This window comes from Melozone crissalis, unplaced genomic scaffold, assembly GCF_028551555.1.
Source record: "Melozone crissalis strain CALT ecotype California unplaced genomic scaffold, PUWL_Pcris_2 ptg000016l_1, whole genome shotgun sequence".
Lineage (NCBI taxonomy): Eukaryota > Metazoa > Chordata > Aves > Passeriformes > Passerellidae > Melozone > Melozone crissalis.
In genome coordinates, this window is record NW_026535794.1 from 52,993,482 (window position 1) to 53,018,907 (window position 25,426).

The following is a 25,426-nucleotide window of genomic DNA, read 5'->3' on the forward strand; positions in this document are numbered from 1 at the left end:
GAAATATTGTTATTATTTTTCATGTGTCATTAGTGTCACTATTTTTCTACTATCTATATTAGAAGATAAGCATCCATCCTTCTCAATTCCACTACATTTACACAAGAGTTAGGAAATGGGCACTTCCTTCTGAGATTTTCTTTGCATTTTATCTCCAATCAGCATGATAGGACTATTCACTCTTTGTGCTTTTGCAATTGTATGGGCTGGCAGGGCAATACCTGCTTAATTTGGGACTGTAGAGTCAAGCTGTCCAGTGCCATGTAATTTCCAGGCACTCACTTATTTAACATTACAGATGTTTCTGAAGAGCATGTGGAAACATACAGAACCATGTTCAAAATGATGTCTCTCTATCAGGAGAAGTCACCACCTTGGGCTTTAACTTGCCTCAGCGTGAGGGCTCTTTCACCTCTACAGTGAGCCCTGCTGCAAGTGTCAAATTGTCACTTGCTACTCCTTATCTGTAAGAAATTTCCTTGTCTCCTTGTACAAAGTACTGCAAATCAGAGCAATGAAAGAATAACTTTAAGTCAGGAAAACTTGTGCTGAACAGCATTTGAACAGCCTATGAAATGAAGATGATCATCAATATTACATGAGACAGATGAAAATTTGCCTGAGGTACCAGGGTGCTGCCAACATGTTTGTATAATGCAGGTGGTTACTATACAAACAGAGCAGCCTAGTAAGTATATGAGGAAGAATACCAGAACAAATTAATATAAGTAAATCAGTCATCTTTTAGTCTGTAGGACTTTTAGTGCTAAAGCCCTTGAAAACTGAATTGACTCTTTCTGAATTTGCTCAAGGGTAATCAAGAACATATAGAAAGATCCTTGTCTGCAGATATTTCAATAATTTTATTTCTCCATTTCAGATTTTTTTCAAGTTTAGCATCCAATACAAATCAGATAGGTCATTCAACTGAAAAAAAAAAAGAACATTTGCCTTCTATTCACATGGAGTGACAGAGAATCTAAGGAAAGAATGACCCTTCTGAAATAGTACATTGCTAAAATTTGTTTTTGCGAAAACAACTTGTGACTGATACTCTTAATGAAATGGCTAAGAGTCCTCAGTATTTTATCACTTCATGTATTCACATCCATGAGTGAAAAGGGTAGACAGAAGAATGGCTACCACCATGATTCAGCAACCGTTTTCAGTCTTCCTTCTCCCCTTGTCCCATGAAGGCTGCAGAAAATCAGGTCTGTGGTCTTCTGTGCAGCAGAAACCAATGCAGCTTTTAGTAACAAAACAAGGAGTTCAGAGAGGCTGATTGCACAGACTGCAGCGCAAATGTATGCAGTTAAACATCCCAATATCGGCTGAGGAGAAGGCAGAAGGAGAACATGCTAACCATGGCTTGGCTCCTTTACACTCCCTTGCCCCTCACAGGCTAACAACAGAAAGGGAGAAGCAGCACGCTTGCACGCGATCAAGAAAACCTGGGGGCTGAACAGCAAGGCTGGAAGCCAGCTGTGCTCTTTTGCTTTCCTTTGTCCATAATTAGGCCATTTCATTGTTTCTCCTTTTCTTGCTGCCAAACTCCACTTGGAAAAGAAATGTCAGCCCACAAACTCAGCCATTTGGCACAGCTTGAGGAGAAGACACCCGTGACATTTTATCAGAGCCTATGTACTGAGTATCACACACAGAGAGCAAGTCTCCCCTTCATACCTGCTCCCCTCTAGTTCTGGGTCTTCTGCACTTCACTGAAAGGTCTCTGCCAACTGCCTGATCCTCCACGCCAGCTCTAGCCTGACCATTTCCACAGCTGGACCTGGGACCTCTCAACCAGATACATCTGATGCTTGGCTCCACAGAGAAGTCATCACTTGGTGGATGCCTCATAACGATGTCCTCAATTAAGTCCTGCTAGAAAGCATTTTTCTCTGACTAGCTTCAAGGTTCTTTTTCCAGTCATACAACCTCCCCCACCCACCACATAACCTGATGTGGTATCTAATTTCTTCAGGTAGGAGAATTCAATTCTATTTCTGCTGTCTTTTTGCCCACTCACAGCTCCATCTCTACAGAGTTTGACCTAATTATCCCTCAGCTACTTCACAATTTGCATTTTAATTTGAATAAATCTGTGCAGTGTATTTATTTACTTTTACTCTTTCCTGCAGTGGAGATATTGTTGTGACAGAGCACACCAGTAAATCACACCCAGTATGTCAGGCTCCTTTAATTCCAAAGAGATTCCTTATTCTTTGCTGCTTATTGCCATTTTGCATGTAATTTAAAAACAGCAGGCAGCAATTGAACTCTCAGATCTCATTAATACATAAAGTCCTTCCAACAAAAAGAAGCAGACTACAGACTATTTCTTCAAGGTGATGGCCAAATGTGCCAAAGTTGCCTTTGATTTGTGTTGCCACTGATGCTTTTCAGTCATATTGCTTCTCTTTATTTGCATGCTATACTTGTTGTGCTTCATATAATGTCTCTGTGTAAGAACACTATAAAATCTAGCAGCAGCCTTTCATGCAATGCAAGTTTATTTTTCAATTCTGTTTCATGCCTGCCTTCATTAATTAACAACTTTATAAACTGCACCAATGAAGTACAACCTACACTGAAAGTATACTGAAAGTTTTAATGTACCACCCATCTTTGTAGCTAATTACTGAGACAAGTACTCATAGAATACATCAAACACAATTAGCTCAACAACTATTTAGCCAAGAACTTAATTTAAAAATAAAAAAAATAGTACCAGAGTGATGTCCATGCTTTAAGAAAAGTCTCAGCTTAACTCTCCAGCTGCTTACCTCTCCTTGCCAGATAGGGTTAACAGTGTTACAGATGATCTTAGATCTTTTCTCCTGTCCATGGTGAGGAAGGGCTGGGAAGATGCTATGTTTTCCAGGCTGGATGGAAATCTTCAGATAAGGATCTGGATTGAAGAACATCCCTTTCTTCAGACCAAAAGCCTGGAAATCTGAAAGGTAAAGAATCGAATTATTCTTCACATTCCAGGCATCTCTTTGGCATGCTAGGAACAGTATATAGGGAACTGATAATGAACTCAAACAACATGGCAGGAATGTGAAAAAACTCACTATGTTTGTTGTACGGCAATGTAATGCCAAAGATCATATAATGATCTTCTGATTTAGAATTTACAAATTATTACATAATGAAACTGCAAATTTACAGCCTGATTGTGCAGACTGATTCAGCTTCCAAATCAATATTTATGCAACTTAAAGTTATATACTAATTTTTCTAATAAGCTGAGCACTTGCTCAGACTGACTAAAGGAAGGACTACTCTGAAAAAGAGATCCTGTCATTTAATGTCAAAGTCATGGCATTTAGTACCCAATGGATGCCGTTTTTCCTAGGTATCAATTTTACCATTGTACAGATCTTACCTTTTACACCACTCTTTTCTATATAAGAAGTCATTTTACACATTTTCCCCACTTTAAATCATTTTCTTCCCTGCATGGGTTAACTTCACCTTAAGAAAACTCTTGTCTATAATGTCCAAATTTTAAGCAGGGCTTTACAGCTACAGAACTCCCAGGGAGCATAATATATGTTGCACACACAGAAAATGCCCAGGCACTTATTTGAAAATTTCCCCACAACATTCTGAAGAAAGACACAATGCCCATTATGATCTGTCACTATGAAGCTGGTGAAATGCAAACTAATCTGCTGGTATATCATTAATTTTAGCTCAACAGACACAGACTGACCCCCTCGGTCTTCTCTTTTTCCAGATGCATTTCTAAGCTTTCTTTGGCACATAGAAGCACTTATTCCTATTAGGGAGTTCAGTAGCTAATTTATTTTCCACCACTCTTAGCATGGAGATTCTCCTCTATTTAAAGCTTTATTTCACATTGGGGTATAAGCACTGTACTGCATTCTGCCTATTTCCTCTTGCTGTATTGGAGAGATAAAAAGTATTAGACATAATGGTTTCTAAAACTGCAGAGATGCATACCTAAACATTCAATTTAAACACATATTTTTTCTTCTGGCAGTTTTTGAAAACATTAATTTTCACAGTCTTCTAATTCTCTTCTGATTAAAAACCCAATTATTCTGGCAGGTTGTGGGAAACCATGAAAAACCCTCAAGGCAGATATTTTGGATGACTCTGAAAATCATACACACTGCACACCATCATCAGTATTTTTTCCAGAAAATAGCTATATCAAACCCAGTTGTGTGTTGCTTCCTTAACATGTGGTAATAGCCAACACAATAAAATGTGCAAATTAAAAAGAATTGCCTTTCTTTCCGTTGGTTTTAATCATCTATTCCACCACACAATTCATGCTGCACATATTCAAAAGCTGTTGGACAGATGGTCCTGAAACAGACTGTATTTTAAGAATCTCATTCTTGAGACATTCTCTAACAAAAAAACAAACAAACAAACAAAAACCAATAGAGGACATCACTACTAAGAGCTTATTTGAAAGTACATTGCTGAAACTATGTACTGCCACAGTCCTAGCAATTCTATCACACAAAGAAAATTATCTGCTTCAAAAAGATAACACTGATTTTTTCCCCTCTTTTTTCTTCTGAGTGCAAAATCTCTGTGTAACCAGCCTGTATCTCATCTAACAGCCCTGCTGAAATTCTATATGGCAAACTCTTTTGCTTTGGTAGTTGTACTGTTAGAAATGCATTCAGGAAATAAAAACCAAGATTGCAAAAAGAGTATGAACGACAAGGACCAGCAGTCCATTAGCTGAGGCTGCTAACATATGAAAGGAGACAAAGACCTCTGGGATCTTATTTTCTTTCTCAATACTTCCTCAAAAGACCCTGAAACTGAAATATTTATTGCTGTATATGTTTCTGGGTTGGTTTTTTTTTCCTTCAAAGAGAGACCATGTTATCTTTGGGTACCACAGAGTAACAAAATACTGAAATTTTTCTACTGATAGAAAATACCTACCACTCAATTATGTATACTTATAGATCATGTATCATAAAGAAAATACATTGAGGATCACCTACACCCTCTTTCCAGTTATGGGAATTAGAGCACAGCCATGAAGATGAAGGTACTCCCAGCCTCAGTTAATAGTCTCATTTTTGTATTCAGATGAGGAGAAAAAAAGTAATTTAGCAAAGCACATGGCACAAAATTTTACTTGTGTAGTTTTCCTACTGAAATTACACAGTAATGCAGTTTAAAAAAAAAAAAAGTCAGTTAGAAATTTCAATTTTATTGTCCAGAGTATGAATAGGGCTAGCAGAATTAGCTTTCCCAAGGACAAATATCCCAATTATATATCTCACCACAAATTCTCATCACTGTGAAAAACAAACAGAGCATCAAAACTAAAAAATATGGATATCTGCAGACAAGCAGAATTTCATTTCATTTGAAGCAAAACCTATCTGTAGGTCCTGTAACTATCTGCTGTAACTTGCTGCTGTAACTCTTACCACTCCAGCATAACTCCCCAACAGAAGAATCACAGCCATTCTGCTTTCCCAAATACAAATATTTTTCTCTATCATCTTCAAAACAAGGTTCAGAAGATACTAAACTTTTAAGTGAAGGTCTGAAGCTAAATGAATTTAAATCTTTGGTTGAATGAATGAATTCCAGAAGGCTGGGATGTACCTTGCTGTACACTGTACACTAACTTTAGAGTGTGTTTCTTGGAGGCATATGAGGAAATGCTACAAAGATAACTCATCTATGGTTTGCAAAGGTGTATTTTCATCCAGTCTCTTAAAAAAATATACCATATTTTTAATAATATACCATATGCCAGTTTCTCATTTAGTCATAAATCACATTTTAGTGTGAAAGAGGTTGTATACATCTAGCAGTTTAATAATGTCAGGCCATCTCTCATGACAGATGACAGAAGGAAGAAATCCAGGTAAAGACAAAGTAATTACTGCCACAGACTTGCACAACTTTTAAGTACATGCATCCTATTTCACCCAGGCTGTCCTCACTGAAGAAAAATGGCTTGTACTAACTGCTGCCTGCTGCTGTCCCCAAGTGACTTATGAATTTGTTCCAACTCCAGAGCTTTCCTTCCATATATGCTGATCTCCAGGTGCCTGGATGAGACCTAAGGAAGCTTTACCCTGGGTCACTTGCATGCATGTACCCTCTGTCCCAAAGGTGTGCCATCAACTTCCCTGTCTGCTTTATAAAGGATCATTCAGCAAATCTATTTGCCATGCAGCACGACAAACTTTGGGGCACCGGTGGCTGGATAGTGATGGAGGCTATTTCTGTGGTGAACTAGTGCATTTATTGGAGCCAGGTGGGGATGTAAATTCCAACAACTCAGCTAGAACACATCTGTGTTTTACCATGTTTGATTTTGCCTCAATACAAGTCATTAAGCTTCCAAAAGCTCATGGAAGAGTCACGTTTTGTCATGCTCAGCAAGGAGATTCTCTGACAGAAATGATGAGCAAAACTACCATAAAGATAGTATTTCAATTCCCCACAGACATAGCAAGGTATTCAACAAGACCCATGCTCCATATAGGAGTGTGACAGAAAAGGATGGAGAATCAGACAGAGAACCAGACTCTGGAGCAGTCTGTTATCTAATTTAATTACATTTAGTCTGTTTATCAATACGTCAGGAGTAAGTTAAGGGAGCTCAAAGCTGTTCTCCCCAAGGGACAAGAAGACTTTACCAATGGAATTTTCCTAGAAATAACACACAAGACTACTTCGTGCAGTTTATAGACTTTACCAATGGGATTTTCCTAGAAATGACACACAAGGCTGCTCTTTGCAGTTTATAGATGTGTCTTAAAAAGACTCAGTCCCTCTGGTCTCTTGATGGTACATATTCTGCTGAAAATTCTACTGAAGCTTCCAGAGTCTACAGCCCAACAGAAGGGTCAAAGACTAGTAAGTAGCAGAGCTACTAGTTTTGAGAAACAGATACTGATATTTTAAAACAGATGGCAAATTCCATTCAACAAATGCCAAATATTGAATGTTCTTTGTGTTCCCCAGCACCATCCAAGTGATGACAATTGATGTCTTGCAGGTATCTGTACTGGCACTTATGCAGAGGTTATTAACCCTAAGAAATTCTATGCTCAACACACCAAATTCACATTTTTCATATTTGGCATATCAGCCTCATGATCTCAGGACCACAAAAGGAGATATATTCCTTATGAGCCATCTGACCCTTTGAGGGAATGAAGACATCTTGAATTATGCCAAACTTACCCAGAATATACCTAAAACCAGAACTAATGAAGTACACAGCACACTGGAAAGACCCTAGTCTTACTGGAATGGCCATGGTCAATTTAGATTATGATCTAGTCTGAAGAATAACAAAATAGGATTTATTCTATGATCTGTTCATTAATGGCAGAAAGTAAAAAAATACTGTCATCTTACTGAGATCCTGATAGTTCATGTATCAAAGCCCAATAAACCATCTTCATAATCCATCACAACTAAAGAGTTGCTAATTTGGATGTCAATGGACAACTCCACCACTTCCCTTCAGATTTCCTTTGTGAATTCCCAAAGAGCTATCAGCTCTGATTCTGACACTGAAGAAACATACTTGAACAGGACTGGTATTTGGACAGACTGCCAATGAGAGAAGGTAATTGCCAGGGTGTTAATATGTCAGTGTTTCTTTTCTAGACCTTGGACAGAACAGGAAGAACCTGTCTCAGAGTGCAGCAGTTCATCTACTGAGCTGAGCTGCCTAAGATAGAGGCATGGCTTCAAAGAAAGGAACAACAAAACTCTGCTTGCTCAAGATTCAATGGGAGGCAGATAGGTACTGCCTCTCAGCCTTGTGCTCTTAAAGCAATACTTTTAGTTACTGTCAATGGAACAATATTTCAATAGTAAGAGCACAGCAATATTGCATTTACTAAAATGCCAATTTGACTCATGAAGCAGTGTATGATACTAAACTTCATTTGGCAATCACCTCTTTGGAAGAAGGTGAGCATGGATTTGCAGAAGTATTGCATCTGATATTGTTTAGATTTCAAGAAGCAAATTAGGAATCTATTCTAGAAATCAAACTGTAATGTGCAATGACAGGAAGTATTAAAATCCAACACAGCAAACTAATGCAGGGGAATTGAGAAAGATACTACTTGAAGTACAAGAGATAACTGACTTGATCAGCTACTGAATGAGATTCTACAACTGATGATATGCAAAAGGTTAAATAAAGTGCTTCTTTTTGTTCCCAGAAATTACAGACATAAAGACAGACACACTTCACTTTTATTTTAAAACAAAATGCAGGAAAAAAGAAAGGGCTAGTGTAGTTGCACAAGAAGGTATTTTAAGGTCTGAGATTAAAAAAAATAGACTAAGTGGATCAGATAAACTAAAATGTTTCTGTCACAGGGCTCCCAGGCAAAACATTAAAGACAGTAAAAAAGAGAAGAAATTTTTTTCCTAGCTATAAATGCTTCAAAGAAAAACAAAAGGGTTTCTCATTTGTTTAAATAAAGGTCGGTAGACATATTAGGAAGAAAATAGGTGCATTAATAAAAGACAAGCAATATGGAATTAATTATTCCAAAATGTCTGAGAGGCTACCTTTTTAATCATCTTCATCAAAAATGAAAACACAGAAAAAGTCTGAACCATTAATATGAACACCTTATCACAGCAAGGGGGTGTTTTTATCACTGCAAGTGATTAACCACTGGAGCAAAGCACAATCTTGGTATCCTCAGATCCTGACTACACAGCTGTCTGTGACATACCTCTGAGCCAAACTCACACAAAGCTAACCACCACAGGGAAAGGTGTCCTGTGTTAACTAGGAGAATGGAGTAGTTGAGTTCTAAGCCTTCTGAGGCCTTTCAATCTGCTAGTCTAGGCATACCTTATAGGCACAATGTGTACTGGACATGGTAAAAAGCCACCTCACCTTGACACAAGATCTGACAAGTAAGAAAAAGGTGTGGGATTAGTACTTATAAAGTCAGCCACTAGGATTTAAAAATTGTTGGAAAATAAAGGGCATTAAATATCTGCATTCTGAACAAGCATTTCATGCTAACAGCTACTGTAATAATGACCCTTAGCAGACCTTATACTATTTTCAGTTGTGATTTATGCTCTATCTTCTATAAACTGACAACTGTTATTACTTGACTGTCTGGTCTGAAAACCACACAAAAACAACTAACAAGATTCTCAGAGATGTGTGATGGAGATAAATGCCTGAATGTTTGTGAAATATTCAGATCTTCTGGTAATTTGCTCCCCAAGGACACTTATAAATAAAGTGTGCAAAAACATGAGATATGTGAAATATTAAAGCCTGGAAAAATTTATTTGATGCAGTATAGAGCTAGGAGGCATATTATGCAAACCACATGATAACACTTTCTAAATATACCAGCCAACAAGACTGGTTTTAGGGGCTTTCAGCAAATGCATTATGCTGCTGTTAAACCATGAACCTGCAAGTGAAGTAGCTGGTACATCTCAGGAAGCTTAGCACATTTTTTCCTTCTGTACTTCATGCAAGAGAGCTCTGATGCTTTTCAGCCACCTTATTGGAAGCGTGACATTCACTGGGGACAGGAGAAAAGGCACATTTGCAAAGTAAATGCAGAGTTTTCCTTAAAGGCTTTTTTCAGTCTAGCTAAATTAGCCTTAAAATATTTCTCTTGGTATTTTAATTAATGAAAGATATAATAATACAGTCATCATAAAAATTATTAAGAAGCTTAATCATGGGAAATTATCTTCTTTGAGACCAGTGCTGCCAGTGAACCTATTAATCTAAACCAGCCTTTCACAGGAATAACTTCCAGTCTCAAGGAAGCAAACATGAAGTAAACAGCTCTCCTAGTGACATAGTGCAAACTCTCTGCTGTTTCCATTCTCAAGAAGCTAGTCATATTCTTGTGCCTTGAAGGATCATTTTACACCTTTTTCATTGTTTGACATTTTTATTCAATCCAGAAATCTTTTCTGAAAAATACCCTCCAGTTAAACAGTTGGATTTTGTCCAACCAAATACTCAATAAACTACAGGAAGAATAAAGCACTTTGTCAACAACTTTTTAGAAAAAAAAACCTGTTTCCACACAGTTCATTTTAACATAGGGTCTCACTGGACTCTCTCAGTGGTAGAGAAAGCAATACAAGGCAGCTGAAATGCACTCATGTTGCTCAGCATTTCTTATGATTTGGCCTACTTTGAGATTTTTTCTCTCCCATTCTAATAACTTTTTCTTCTAAAAAATTATATGGCAGAAGGCATAGCTCCTCTTGCATTCTTTAGATTACGGACTGCTTAGGTTCCTCTGTGTTGGTGCAATGGGCTCCAGTCACATTAATGACACTCCAGCCCTTTTTTTATAACTGCAACTAAATCAATCATAATTTGGAAACCTAACTTTTAAGTAATGACTGTATTAACTAATGACTGAAGATGACAGTATACCAAAATACAGATATTGAAAAGGAAAACCCTGTATGAGCAAAAAGGACTCATCACAGTAGAGGGGTTACTGCTGAGATAGGGGTGCAAATGGAAAGGAATCCCAATTCCTTCTGATGCCTCTGGGAGGTCTGCCTTCATCTGCATTTTATTAGCAAGCATAATAGATATAGGAATAGCAATAATTTTGCTTTGCGAGAGACAACATTTTGTTGCTGTGGTGTTGACTAAGAAGGTAATAAATAAATCCTTGTGATGTGTTAATCTGTTAATTTCAGAAAGACTAAAATGGAGCTATTTTGATAACTTAGATTTTTGATAAAATAATTGCCAAACTATTTTATCAAAGCTTTTCATATAGTTGGCTATGATGATGTTGTTAATATGGATGCTATATATATGCAGATTAATTGCTTGTGAATCACATGAATTAGATATCCCACACGCATTATGAGGTATGGTCTTTATATACTTTCAATCAAAGTGCAAATTAGATACTCTAGTTCATAAAAGGGCCCACTGACCTCACATTTTACTGCTTTTGAAACCACAAATTACTATTGACACTTCTTGGCTTACTAGGCCAAAGAATCTGAGAGAATGAAAAAATGTAACTAGTTCTGGGCCACATTTTCTGCTTAGGATTATTTATGGACATTAAAAAATATTAATGCTTCTTTATTTCTGTTGAGCTAAACCTGTGGTTTTATCAACTGATGGGTGGATGTCCAGTGTGCAACCTGGCAAACGTAATCCATGTGTTAAAAAAGCCCTGTCCAATGTCAGTCTGATCTGCTATGTGTCATACACAACCTCTCAAGAACCACACTGGCTGCCTAAGTTGGAAAAGCACTGACATGCATCCTTAATAGAGGGAAGCTTGAAATAAATCATATGGCCAAAACCAATCATATAATGAGATGCTTGTCCAAGAGTAGGACTTCACACTTAAAGGCCCACACCTGTAAAACTTTTGAACTAGGGTAACACTTTGTACTACCTGTTCAAAGAATTTCCAAGTCAAGTCAAGCATCTTTCTCTTGGTCTTCCAGGAGCTAAAAAAATATGGAAACCAACCAGCAAGCATAAGACTCCAAAATAAGAGTCATGTTCATAACCACTCTTTTGACAAATTGGTTTCTGTCTACAGACGTGATTTACATGTTGTTCTTACCAAAGCTAGATCAAATGGCTCATAGCTGTTACATGGAAACATATCAAGCCTTTAAAACCTGCAGTGACATGCCAAGTAATGAGCCTAAGCATTCCTCATGAAATGCAAATAAATGAGAGCAGTCTTCTGGCTCAAGAAGTATGAGAGTCGCTTTTGAGCAATACAGAGAATCTTCTGCACCACAGCACATGGATCTGCCTCAAGTCCAGACCATGACTGTGGAACGTGCTTTCCAAGGAACAGAGTACTACCACAAATCCATTTTGCTCTGTAAATAAAGCACATGCCTTTGATCTTGCTTTCTGTGACCTACATATTTAATTGTAAACAGAAAAACCTAATATGGCACCAGAACTCTACTTGAACAAGTACTTACAAGAACAAGCACGTAACACTCATTGAAGGAAATGAGTGTGGCAAAAATCATAGATTTTTATTCTTTGTCTCAGCATTACTTTTAGTACAGACAAAGAATCCATGCATAAATATATACATACATATACTTACACATGTGTGTACATAAAAGGTTCTAGTAACTTCAGTCCCAAACTCTTTGGGCTTAACACTTATCAGCAGTGACTTACCTGACAGTGAAAAACTTATCAATCTCCGACTTCCTTGTCCCTGGACTGAGTCTTCATTGGTGATGCTTTTAAAAATCTGCTGGGAGATAAAGAATTATGAGAAAGAGTAGTCTCCAACAACTATTGAACAGAAAATTGCTTAGTAACTGTCTTTTTTACAGATTCATAGTTAGTTTTACAACTAAGAATCAATTATATGACTAGGGATCAAAACCATGTTTTTATCTAGGTAATAATTTAACCATTCATGGCCTAAGTCATCCCTGCCTGGAAGCTCTCCCTTAAAAAACCATAATGATGCAAAAATACTACTGTTTTTTAATATAGCAGTTCCTCACCCAAAAAGGAACTACTTATTAGTCAGGAGATAAAAGTATCACATAAGGATGAGTATGTGGCTAGCACCTCTTGAAACAACTTCCATCTTTATAAGACCTTATTACTTGTGTGGAAAATCTTGCTCCAGGAGGTTTATTGCATACCTTTGAGAAAGACTTCTGAGAGATTACTAGCACCTTGAGCAAAAAAACTACTGTGAATTATGCTAACCATATGCATTGAGGTTGAACTGGAAAAATCCCCTAAAAATCCACAGATCACTGTTTGTACTCCACAGTTCAGTTTTTAATGTCAGTCTTTGGTTCAGCAAGTTTATTGGTGAGCTGCTGCTGTGCAAATTAGGCCCCAAGCTGCCTTCTGGCCTTGATCAGAGCTGGGAAGCAAGAACACCCATGGGAGAAGCCCACCAGCAGCAGTTTCTGTGTGGAGCCCCTGAGCAGGGCAGAGGAGATGCCATCGGGTGTCAGACTCCGAGCTCAGCAGGGAGGGGGTGCTATGAGCACTGCTTCCCATCGACTTTGGAGTCAAACCAAGTGCTGCTCTGCCCCCGGGAAGCAGCAGCTCCATGTCACTCTTGCCACGCAGCTTTCAGCCAAAAAAGAAAAACAGCATTTATGCAGTGAAGTTCCCGTTTCTGATGGGAAACAGCAACTGAAGTCCCACTCAGCTGTGACTCATTGCTCGGTATATTAAATATTGTGTAGTCAAGCTTAACTTAGAAGACAAGCTGCTCTCTGCCCCCAGATAGTGCAAAACCTGGGCAAGTGAGTACTTAGCCCAGCTAGCAGGGATTAAACAACCTCACATGGATGAGATCTAGATCAAAAATACATGGATGAATTTAGACATCCTTATAAAATAATGGGTTATGCTGGACCTCATTTTGAGTCATAAGCATTTTGTTTCTCCCAGATTGTCAAAACGGGATAAAAGGCACTGAGCAGGGCAGGACTATGAATAAATTCCAATAGAAACATACCTATTGGATCACAGCTAATTAGTTGCAATTGCACTATTGGCCTTCTCAGCAAAGTCAGTTTCAACATGCTTATTGAAGCCTCCACTGATTTCTGGACAGACACACATTTAGATCAGAATGTATGTGACTATGGGAATTTTATGACAAGAACTCAACAATGTTTACCAGCCAAAGTGGTGACCCCATCAAGAAACAATGACATTTCCTTGTCAGCAGGTATTTTTCATGCTATGTCACTGCCTGATAATAATTACACATTATGCTTTAATGCTTACTTTTAGGGTCTTTTCATGATTTTGTCCAGGATAGCAACAGAGCCAACCAACCTAGATATGTGCACGTTTACAAAAGGTGCTTTTTTATAGTCCTTTAAGATTTTTCTGGGGTTTTATTTAGACCTGCCATGTATGTCATACATTATGCCAGTATGTATAGTTCAGCAGACTACACTTTGAACAAACTGGGGTGGATTGATGGGGTCCTGCCAACCTGTTCAAAACTTTAAAATATTTGGTATTAAATGGCCCTTCATGAGCCATATCTACATTAGTGAAACTATATTGAGACAGTCATAATACACTGTTGTCACAAATCCTGATAAAAAGCAAAGAATCCTCAGCATGGTCAAACTTGCACTAGCAAAGCTTGCCATTTCAACAAGGGGAGTAATTACACATCCAGTCCCATAAGTGAAACAACAAAATAAATTTATTTGCTCCTGAAGGGTCCATCTGTTCCGTGAAGCAGGTGCACCCCACAGTGTCCTGTCAAGTGCTCACCATTCAGCCATACAATCAGGGTACTAAAAGCCAGCCCTGCTGTGCCAACAAGTTCCATCCTCAGTAGGTGACCCCTGCATAACTCTCTAAGATGCAGCACTACATCAGCATGCCAGGCGTTTTGAGAATGCCTAGCAATTAACCTTAGCAAAATGAAACACTTGCTGGAAGCTTTTCCAATTTTCTTCCTGGCCAGGCAGATGAGAAAGGGAAAGCAGGGCAAAAAGGCTGAAGGAGAGAAGCTTTTGTCCTTTGGCTTGAGGCCTGTGATGCACCATTAAAGACTTCACACAACTGAGCCTCCTGTGTAGCTGTCATCACAAATCTGTGCTCCTCATCCTCCAGTGGTCTGAAGGCACTGGTCTGCACTCTCCTCACACAGACAGAGCACCTTCTCATGATAGGGTCCTTAGGCATGCCAGGGCACATGTCAGAGCAGGCTCAGGAGCAGGCAAACATCCTCTCTCAAAGAATAGGAAGGGTAATAGGAAGGCTAAGAAAGTCATTATACTTTAATATTGGCATTTCAAGAAGTCAGAAAGAACAGCAAGGAAGTAAGGGAGACAAATCTCCCAACATTAAGTCTGATTTTCTTAAAATAAGAAGAGCTATTTGCTGCAGTTTGGATTCACTGTTTTCCAATGCAGTATCAGACTGTCCCCATCAATGAGGACAAAGCTGCACTTGATGCAGAGCAGGGCCAAAGAGGGTGAGTGGTCACCAGAGTTCATCAGCAGCCATATCAAATGGGTTTCATCTTTAGGCCTGAGAGAGGGATGTGCACACTGTTCCTGCTTGCTATTTATCATGAAGGAAATCCAGACTGATTTTAGTGGCTGCAATATAACTACATTGGGAGTTTTATCACTGTAAGTAAAGCTTGAGTTTACTCATCAGGAGGTAAAAACCCCTCTATCTTCTCAACTGCTACTTAAAACACAGTTAGTTGACAGACAGACAACATTCATCTCATCACTTGACATCCTATGGGCTTGAAGTCCTTCACATGAAAAGGAACAAATGTCATTTTCCCTCAATAACTTCTGGGCTTTGTTATGCCCTTGAAGTGAGAGTTCAGTCTGAATTAGCTTGATATTTTTATTTTATAATGCCATTTCTGCACATTTCATAACTCAGCCTAATTATTTTACAGGTCCTGCTGATACAAAACAGAATTAATATGCTTTTACTACACACTTCTGCTATATCAAGACATAAAATGGGACATGAGCTGCAACTTCAAGCCTAGCTGAATTTCTCTCCAAAAACCAAAGGCTTCCTGAACTGGGTTCAAACCTCCTTTTGATTTCTTTGAATGTAGCTGGAGTCAGCATCATTGCCACTGATGTCAGCACATACATTCAAACACTAAGAGAAGCATCAGTACTTCCTTTAAAATATTCTCCAGTAAACACACACTGTAAAATCTTCTGGTCTGTGATAGAGTTTCTCAGCCTCTGAAGTGAAGTGAAAGATGACTACCAGCACCTGTGATGGCCAGCTGTGAAACATGGGAGGGCACTTGAGGCCAGACTGAAGCCTGTTGGGACTTGCTCACCTCAGGAAACAGTCCAGCTCTGGTAGTGCTTTTCATTTTCTTGGTACAGAGAAAAAACAAGACCAAAGGAGAAGACTGAAAGCTAAAAATAATAGTCTTGTCCTGGAATCACTTTTCCTTGTGAGTAGTTCCTGCAAATGCTACAAGAAAGGTATATGACCCTGAATGAGAAAGTAGGCAGGTTTCACACTAGCAAAGGGTGCCCTTGAGACTCCTTTTCTCTTTAGCCATGGTATGTGTTATGAAAAAAGTAATCATCTTGAGAAAGCCCAAAGTATTAGAGTCCATCAGTTCTTGCCAAGGCAAAATTCCAAGCGCATCACTAAAAATTTGTCTAAGCAAAAAGCCAGAAACAGAGACTCTCACAAGTAATAAAAATATCTCCTAAAATACCTTTCCCTTCACTAGTCTACCTAAATATGTGGAAGAATAACCAGGACAATACTCTTGCTCCTGAAAATAAAGTGGCTTAGGTTATGATAAGGCAAATACTTTTTGACACAGGTACAGTGTGAATACAGGTCTGGAAAAAACTAATTGTTGTAACTGTGTTTACCTGGTGATGTACTAGAAAACCTGCTTTTGGACACCACAGTGACCAGTTATAGTGCAGCATGCTGGTAAAACTTCCTTTGCAGCATTAAATTCCTTTTAGCATGTTTGTCTGTTGTGCAGCAAACCTTAACTGTTCCTAAAGTCCTGCTGATACAAAACAGGATAAATATGATTGTATAATGTGCACCTACCACAGCTAGACACGCACAGCTGACAAATACAAGCACTTACTCCTTTTTCCACACACAGCACAGGAAAACACTCTTATGTCTTAGTGCTCTGTAGCACTCCTCCTCTCCAGAAGGAAAGGATTTCTGTCCTCCATCAGAAGGAAGAGGACATTTATGGCCACTGCGCTTGCCTGAAGAGATTCAACAAAGCTAAGTGAATTTTCTTTTCCCATAAGTAGAAGAAACACCTAGATTAATTAATCTCACTGTTCACTGACAGCCAAAGCACTTCTGTATCAGTGGCTGCTGCTGCAAAAGAATGGTGGCATTGAACTGATATAAATTACATCCCACAGGTCAGTATTTCTTTCATTTAAACAGAGGAAATCACAGAGATATTAAAATCAGTTCTGCACTACCTGTTTGCTTTCATTGACTTTATATCATGGTGAACATTGTTCATGACCTAATGCTCCATATAATCAAGTTCCCATTTTACAAGATGCTAATTGAAACCAAGAATATTTTACAATGATAGCCCAGATTGTAACTACAGTAATATCTAACACAGATTAAACAGTCAGGTACTGTAAACTGGCAAACCCAGATTGTAACTACAGTAATATCTAACACAGATTAAACAGTCAGGTACTGTAAACTGGCAAGGCTCTAGCTGGGGTAATACTATGTATCCACAAGAGCTTTTCTTTTAAAAAGTAGATCTAAGGACATATCAAAGTATTCAGAAAAGCTCACACTTCCAAGTAGTACTATTCAGACCTATAATCAAGTCTACAGTGAAAGAAGGCTGGAAACCACAAATGTAAAGCAGCAAAATACTTTCTGTTTGTACACACTGGCTCTGAGGATGAAAAGCAGTAGATTAGAGCATTACAAAAAGGGAAGGCTACAACCTGTGCTTGGTTCAAATCAAAAGTGAAAAATAGACTCAATTTAGTCCCAAATTGTGCATCAGCAAACAGAAAAGGTGTTGCTAGATGTGTCAGAGCTAAAGATGTGGTATTGCAGTGCAAAAGACAGTCTGTCCAGTCACTGCCTGCACTATGCTTACTTCAAGCTCCAGTTCTCTGTTCTCTGCTTTTCAAGACCACTGAACTTGCCAGCAGATTTAAAGCAAAATAAGTAAGGTTAACAGCCTTGCTGATTTCAGTTTAAACCAGCTTGGAGCTATTGTTCTAATAGACCAGAGTGTACATTGCACAGGAGTCCAGAACAGTCCTCACAAATTTTTCTCCCCTAACCTATTTCTGTCAGCTTTTACTGTTGCACTCTTGACTTCACTTAATGCTCAACATTTGGTCAACTCTTCAAAACAAGTGGAAAAAGGCTTACATTTTCTACAGCTCAGCAGTGAAGCACCTTATCACAGTAAGAGAAAATCAGACATCATCCTGAGTTCACACTTCATATTCTACCATCTTCTTTAGAGAGGGAATTCCTCAGTAGATCTGCAAATGAGTGAATATTCCTGTTTCCTCCCAGGTACAGAATTCAAAAATGAACTGTTTTGTAAAAAAATTCACTAAGCAAACACAGACTAAGTGCCTCCTTTCACACCATCACTTGGCTTCTTCAGTGCAGAAGCTGCTCTGGGACGCAAGGGGCGAATTCTGAAAGGAACAAATACAGATCTGAGCTCCCTGACTGCCACTGGCAGAATTATGTCTGTCTATAATCCCAGGCACCACTTTGAAAATCTACCCCTAATTAGTGGCAGTGCTTCAGCTGCAACCCCCACTCTGCTAACAGAATTATCCAGCTCTTGAATGCAATATATTCCACTTATCCTGTTAGCTTGTTAAGCCATTGTGCTGGCACAGTGGTATTTTTCTATCAGGTGCTTCCAAACAGCTGCCAGCTTCTCCGGCAGCAGCCTCACTCCTGCTGGGCACTCGGCCGTCAGCTCCCGTCCCTGAAGGATGTGACCACACACATACACAGAGGCTTCCCCATGTGCCATGGTCAGCAGCATTCTAGCCTTGTAATAGACCACTGCTAAAAACGAGAACAAGCTCCTGGTACTAAAGTGATTTCAGCATTTATTATAAGAAAAAGAAAGGCCTAAAGCATGGGGGCCTGCAGGCTGAGCAAGAGCATTCCCGTAGAGGATGCTGCAGCGCCAGCGCTGGGTCTCCTTCAGCAGCGATGTCCCCGATGTTCCAGGTGGAGCAGCACACATATAGTGAGTCAGATGCAACCTTTTTATCCTGTTTTTTGTCCCTTTGGATTGGATTCTTTTTGGATCCTTCATTTGCACGAAGGTTTAAGGCCCTTGATTGGCCCATTACAGCTCTGTCCAGGCTGGCTCGTTTTGCATGGGGGGTGGCGCACACAGGTGCATTATGGTACGTTGAGTACCTTATTTCTTACACCTATCCTTTTAACCCCTTTTACAATATAACAACCAAACTAACAGAACATGCTTAACAATTATCAACTATTTCACAACAGTTTCTAATCTATTTCTAACACCACCTTCTCAATGCCATTCCCTAATTCAGTAGAGAATCTGTTTTTTGTGGGCATATGACAATTACCCTCTCTCTGCAGAACACGTCTTTTGCCCCACCCTCTAGCAGTATTTATTGATTACTTTATTTATTCCAAGGACACAGAAGTTTTTCATTCCAAAAACTCTCATCCTAGAAACCCTTTAAATAGGTAGCAAGTAGTGAATAAAAATTTTTCTCCCTCATGGAAAACGTTATGAATTTTTTCACCAGATACTAGATTACAAACTGTGGCGGCCAAACTAAAATACTGAAAAAATTCCTGCTGCTTAGTGAAGTGCCCCAGTGGCATCCTCTAGAAGACAACTAGCAACAGGCTTACGACAAGAGGACATCCAGTGAGAATACATGCCAAGTATATGGAGGCTTCCATGTTGGCATGAAGCTATTTCATATTCCCCAACCAATCCTACGTGCCTAGAATGCTCTTTCAGTATAACCAGAATCTCAAATAAGGATGCTGGGAGCAAACACTTCCAACTAAAACAATATCAAGGACTGAGGCAAGAAATCAGTACCTCCCATAGAGTCCAAAATCTTTTTCTTCCAAAAATTTAATAAATGCAGCTTTTTAATTGTTTCAACAGCCCTGCCTAATAAACTTCAATTATTCTTTGGCAGCAGAGGAAAGACTTTCATTAGAGATTCTGATCTTCCTTCACTCTTTGAAACCTTATTTAAATAGTCTTAGATTTTCAGATGCTGAAAGATAACCACACATGCATGTGGTAGGCTTTGGGTTGCTGTTTGTTTCTGGCTGGACAACCTCTAAGCAGCAGATATTTCACTTATGCCTATCAAACTTTGGGGAGGATTGTTTTCTGCAGCACATCCCACCAACTGCCCCCACATTGGCTCTAAGACTGCTGGTTATTTGGTGGCAATGACCCCATGAGCCTCAAGAAGTCTCTCAGCAAGATTAAAGTGGTCCAAACCATGACAGTATTTTACAGACCCAATGTTCAAAACAAACTGCAGTTTAGTTAGCAGGGAAGATGGCTCCTTGTGGTTGCTAAACAACTTTGTGTTTCCCAGAGTTACCACCATCCAGAAAAAAAAAACTCTAAGAAAATCTGTTGTTATGATCAGATTTACATCAGGCAGCTGCCTAATGCAGACCAGTATTGGCCCTGTAAATCTGACAGGTCCATACATAGACTATTAATGTAGTTAAGCACTCTGACAGCAAGAACTGCTCATAAATATTATCCTCCCTGGAACACCTAAGCAATATCCTGCAAGCCACTGAAATAATGGGAAGTTTGCCATTGACAGATGAAGAGGCCTATTGGGCACTGATTGGATAATGTAATTTTGTATAAAATTTGTCCCACAGGCTTCAAAATCAAACTTTTCATGAAAACACTTTGTATGGAGAATTAAAAAATTGCACCATTTCTCTCTGCCTATGAAACGGCCGGAGTCACCAAAACATAGGGCACATATAGTGGAAACACTGACACATCCAAGATGTCTTTGAAAGGCAGGAAACCATCAGCAGCTGCCTTCACTACAGCTTCAGAAGCTGCTCACTCTTCTGTCATGGTTTGGGTGGGACGAGTGCACACATGAGTAATGCTGACACTCGAGGGAGAGTGAGGGAGAGAATGGATCTCTCAGCTAAGCCTGTTTAAAGAAGGGCTCAGAGCATTAGTCATGCTGACAAAGCTCTGGACAAGGGAGTCAATGACCCTTTGCACCATAAAAGAAGCAGCTAGGCAGCGAACAATGCCCATTCTTCTAAATGAATGCCTCAAATACCAGTTCAACTATGAATGCCATTATCTCCAGAAGTGAGTTACAGACACTTTACTTTCAACCTTGGGTCCCACTTTGGGCAGAAATGAGGCAACTGTAGATTTATAGTCTGAATTTAAAAGTAGAGAAATATCTGTGCTACTTCAGATGTCTCTCAATCTTGCTGAATTCCTAATAAAACATTTCACTACAGAGAGCATTTTTCAAGTCAGGATGCCACAGAAAGAATAAAGCTGAGAAGAAAAATAAAATTCCGCTTTTACAGTATCTACAGTGAGTTAATGCAGCCTCATTCACACTCAGTGTTTCTCCTTTTAGCAGATCCATTAGACTCAGCAGAAACTGCTTACCTCACCTTAGCAAACCCATGGGGTTTTTTTTTTTTGTTTGCTTGTTTTGTTATTTGTCTGATTTTGTGGCTGTTTTATTTTAATCTTTTCTATTTAAAAATAGCCTTTGTTTTCCAACTAGCTTCTGCTGTCTACAGCACTTGATGTTTTGTTTTTCTTAGGTTTCTGCTTTCTAGAACAGCAGGCTTTAAAAAGTCAACAGCCTTCTCCAGTGAAGTGGGCTTGTGGGAATACTGATTGTAATCAAACTGCCATACAATAAACAACGTTGGATGAGATCTCCTGAAGTCACCTGACCAGTCAGAAGCCACCTTCAGTCAAAACAGGTCCAACTTAGAGCAGGCTACTCTGGGCCCTGTCCAGTTCAGCTTTGAGTATCTCTGGGGATGGAGATCCCTCAAGCTCTCTGGGTAACCCATTCTAATGTTTGACTACTTTATTGACACAAAAGATATTCCTAAAGCCTAATCAGAATGTCTCTTGCTGCAGCTTGTGTCCATGACCTGCTATCATTTCAACATGTGTTGTGACTAGAGTCTGCCTTCTTCCCTACAATATCCCATTAGTTAGTTAAAGGAATCAGTAACATTCCACATAAGAATTCCCTTAGGACTGAATAAATAAATCCAGCTCTATCTCTGCCACTCCTTGTATGTAAAGTCCAGTCTGAAGGATGAAGAAAACAGAGGCCAGACTCATTCTGAAAATGAATGTGGCAGGGCACTAAGCAAACCTGAGGTATAGGAAGGACTTCTGGGGAGAAGCTGCTTTTACAAAATCTGATCTCCAGTAAGAGATGAATTCATTACAGCAATTTGGTCACCACCAAAAGCCTTGTGAAGGATTTGTCTTGGTGCATACTGGACGCAAGTCTTCTGAACATAAAGTCACTAAAATACAATAGGAGGGAAAAGTGGTGTCAACTAAATGCAGGAGTGCTGTCATTTCAGGGAAATCATTAACTACAGAAGCCCTGCAGGCCAAGCCTGACATGGCCACAGGTCACGTCCACAGCAGGGAGGAGATGTCTCACATGCCTGGGCTCTCCTGCCAGCTCTGACCACCCCACTGTGAGGCTCACACAGCTATCAGCTGCCTGTCTGTGAGGCAGCAAAGGGATCCTAAAGGCTGGTTGTGGTCAGCACTCAGCATGCTTTTCAGGCAGTCTAGACCTCTCCTAGTCCAGAAGTTCTTCAAAATGTTGAAAGGAAGAAGCCAAAATAAAGCTGAAAGAAATTTACTAGAAATTAAAAAACTGGAGCCAGAAAAGAGGAAAAAAGGCAAGGGTCTATAGAACAAAAGTGGAAAACAAACGGAAAAAGCAGTGGAGGATGCAATGAGGAAAGCAAAAAATTAATTTCTAAAATTACAGATCCCTACATCCTAAAAAGATTCCCTTCTTCCCTTTCAGACACATCTCAAAACACCCAAGCCAAACACCAGAAAAATCCCAATACTCCAACAGTGATCACTACAACTTTTTTAGAACTCAAACCTGACAGCATCAGCTTTCAAACTTGCCTATGACAGAGGTAAATGAGATCCTTTGCAGAAGAATAAGAGAAATAAACAGGCTACTTTAAAAACCAGGATTCCCTGACAACAGTGGCACTTGCAGACTTTTCTGGTATTACATTTTAAAAATTCACACAAAACTGACTCAGGTGTACAATAACAGCTCTAGGTTGCCCTCAAACATCTCACCTCTGGAATCACAGTCCAGAGCTGTAGTCTGCCAGAAAAAAAGTCACAAATGTATTGGTATTTGAGATATAGTCCATTCTGCATTTTGTGAACTGAAGTTTATCAATTACAGAGGGTTAGTTAGGTATTATGAGAGGTGCTGATTGTCCTTTACTCGGAGTATCAACATGTGATTTAATTAATGTGGTTTATACTTAGGTTCACCACCAAGTCCTACCACACAGGCATAAGGGCAAAAGCTGCCCAGTGTAAATAAAAATCCGACTTGATGAGTTAAAAAGAGAAGTGTGTCAGAACAATTTAGTTGCTTTCCATCACTTTATAGATGTAAGAATTAAAGCCTCCTTTTAAAGTGGACATATTGAGTGGGGAGGTGCTGCATGTTTTCAATACAGATGGAAACAAGCTTGCCTGACACCTCAGCTAGCTAGCCAGGGAAAAAAGAGCAAGATATTTAAAGGAAAAGGAAAATGTTTCTCAAGAGATTCAAGGATTAAAAATTAACAAAGGGTTCACAATTCTATTAAAGAAATATTCTTATGCACATCTGCTGATATAAAACATACTGACCTACACCAATTTCTCCACTTGGACGAAAGCTTGAGAAAAAACAAGGTCTGAGTAATAGTAATAGGAAAAAAATATTTTAAAAAGTGTGCAATATTATTTAACTTTATTCTATCAACAAAACTATGTAAAGGGAACATGGTTATCCTGTCAAGCTTCAAGAAATCATGAAATGCAAACCTAAAAGATTACTGTGAAGCACAAAGTCTGCCTCTTGATATATAAATTTTAATGCTTCTTTTTTTAGCTGTCTCCCATCATAACTTTTTCCCAATGCAACATTATAAATGTATTTTTTGATCACCCAGGTTTTGTGTGAAGTTAAGTACAGGCAATGCAAGATATACTCAACATACAGATAAAAGAAAAGATAGCATGATCATATAAGGGCTTGCATGCATGTGCACATGGACATCCATGCACAATAAACTCATAGGGCAGATACCTGCAGGCACAGGTGTTTCTTGGGATGCTGAAAAACCTTCTGGCTTTCAGTCACCATTTGCTCCTCTCTATCGCCTACTTAAGGTATTCTTACTGAAACAACCTGCAAGTTATTGCAGGTTACCCACAAACATTCAAAATTACCTACAAATCCACCTGTTATAAATGCCTGCAATTTCACCTCATTGTCATTTCCTCAGTCATGTCTGCTGATTTTAGGTTATCTGAGGGTATGAGTTATTTCAGAAGAGATCTTAAGTACTGGCTATTTTTATAAAGGATTATGCATTGCAAAATGACAATAATCTCTTCTCTCCCCAGATCTTTTTCCCTGCCCCTCTTCTTTCCAGGACTAATGAAAGCAAAGAAAACAAAAGAAAGATATTTCAAGAAAATGAAATTATTTTTCTCTATTACTCTGGCAGCTGGAAAGTCCTTGGTTACTGAAAATCCTATCAGGACTAAATTGCTGGCATCTATCAGCTGTAGATGATATGAAACTTTACTGCAGAGCTACACACAGGTTCAGTGCAGGCTACAGATGTGGCTTTAACAAATTCTGTGACCTCCTTCTTTCCCTCTTCATATCTGGCTGTTTGTCTGGCTGCTGCTCTGATGTAAAGAAATCCACACAGTACTTTAAAACAGGCATGTTGGCACATGAGAGCTGCTGAAATTTGTTGAAAATTGCTGAGTGAGAGACTGGGCACACAACTGCCCATCTCAGCTTAAGTTCATATCTTGGCTTGTATCCAGATACTTGTGATACAGATGTGTGGACACAAGAAGAGGTCTTGTACCTATCTTGTACCTATCTCTCAGCTTTCCTCCCACTGTGCCAGCTTTCCAGCTGCCCACAGGAAACATCACATCCTTTATCTTAGGAATATGTGATTCCACTAAAATCTGTGTTACATTTGTGAGTGGTTGAGAGACTTTATTATCTGTACACTGACCCAAGCATTTATGAGTATTATCAACTATGCATCAAAGATTTGTAAAACTGTGCTCTGCTTTGGCACAGCAAATTCACCACTTACGCGCTCAGCTTATTTCTCATTTGTGTGTCCTAAACATTTCCCTCCCATTTGAAAACCTGCAGGCTACAGCTCTGACAGCAACACAGAGCACAGGCAGCTTGGTTAGTGCATCAGGAGACCTCAGTCAGAAACCATAACTAAGTCCCCATGCTCTTTTCTGAAAGAAAAGAAAACAAACAAAAAAGCACAACCAAAACAACACCAAAACCAATTTAACTTAACTTTGCATTAGACTCCAAAGCAGCTTGTCCACAGTGACATGCCTTACAGCAGTAAGTAATTTTAAATAGCAATACAAAGAAACACAATGTAAATAACTTGCATTCAGTCTATATTTGTGGAGTAGCTCACCCAGGCTTTGAGAGAAGGACCAAATGAATAAGCAGAAAAATCTCTACTACTTTGGTGGATCTGGCTTTCAGGTTGCTGTAATCTACACCAATAGATTTAAAACCCATAGCCACA

At 39.1% G+C, this 25,426-nt stretch overlaps 1 protein-coding gene across 7 annotated transcripts in view; it reads right to left on the reverse strand.

Moving 5' to 3' along the window:
- Positions 1-25,426, reverse strand: part of HECW1 (HECT, C2 and WW domain containing E3 ubiquitin protein ligase 1) — a 254,267-nt gene that overhangs the window by 85,492 nt on the left and 143,349 nt on the right. For 5 of the 7 annotated variants that reach the window (XM_054273221.1, XM_054273222.1, XM_054273218.1 and 2 more), the window contains 2 exons: positions 12,188-12,266; positions 2,784-2,953 (listed from right to left, as the gene is read on the reverse strand). In XM_054273221.1, coding sequence (XP_054129196.1) covers positions 2,784-2,953; positions 12,188-12,266 — 249 coding nt within the window. The remainder of the gene's footprint in view (positions 1-2,783; positions 2,954-12,187; positions 12,267-25,426) is intronic. The other 2 variants (XM_054273223.1, XM_054273219.1) reach the window with 1 other exon arrangement.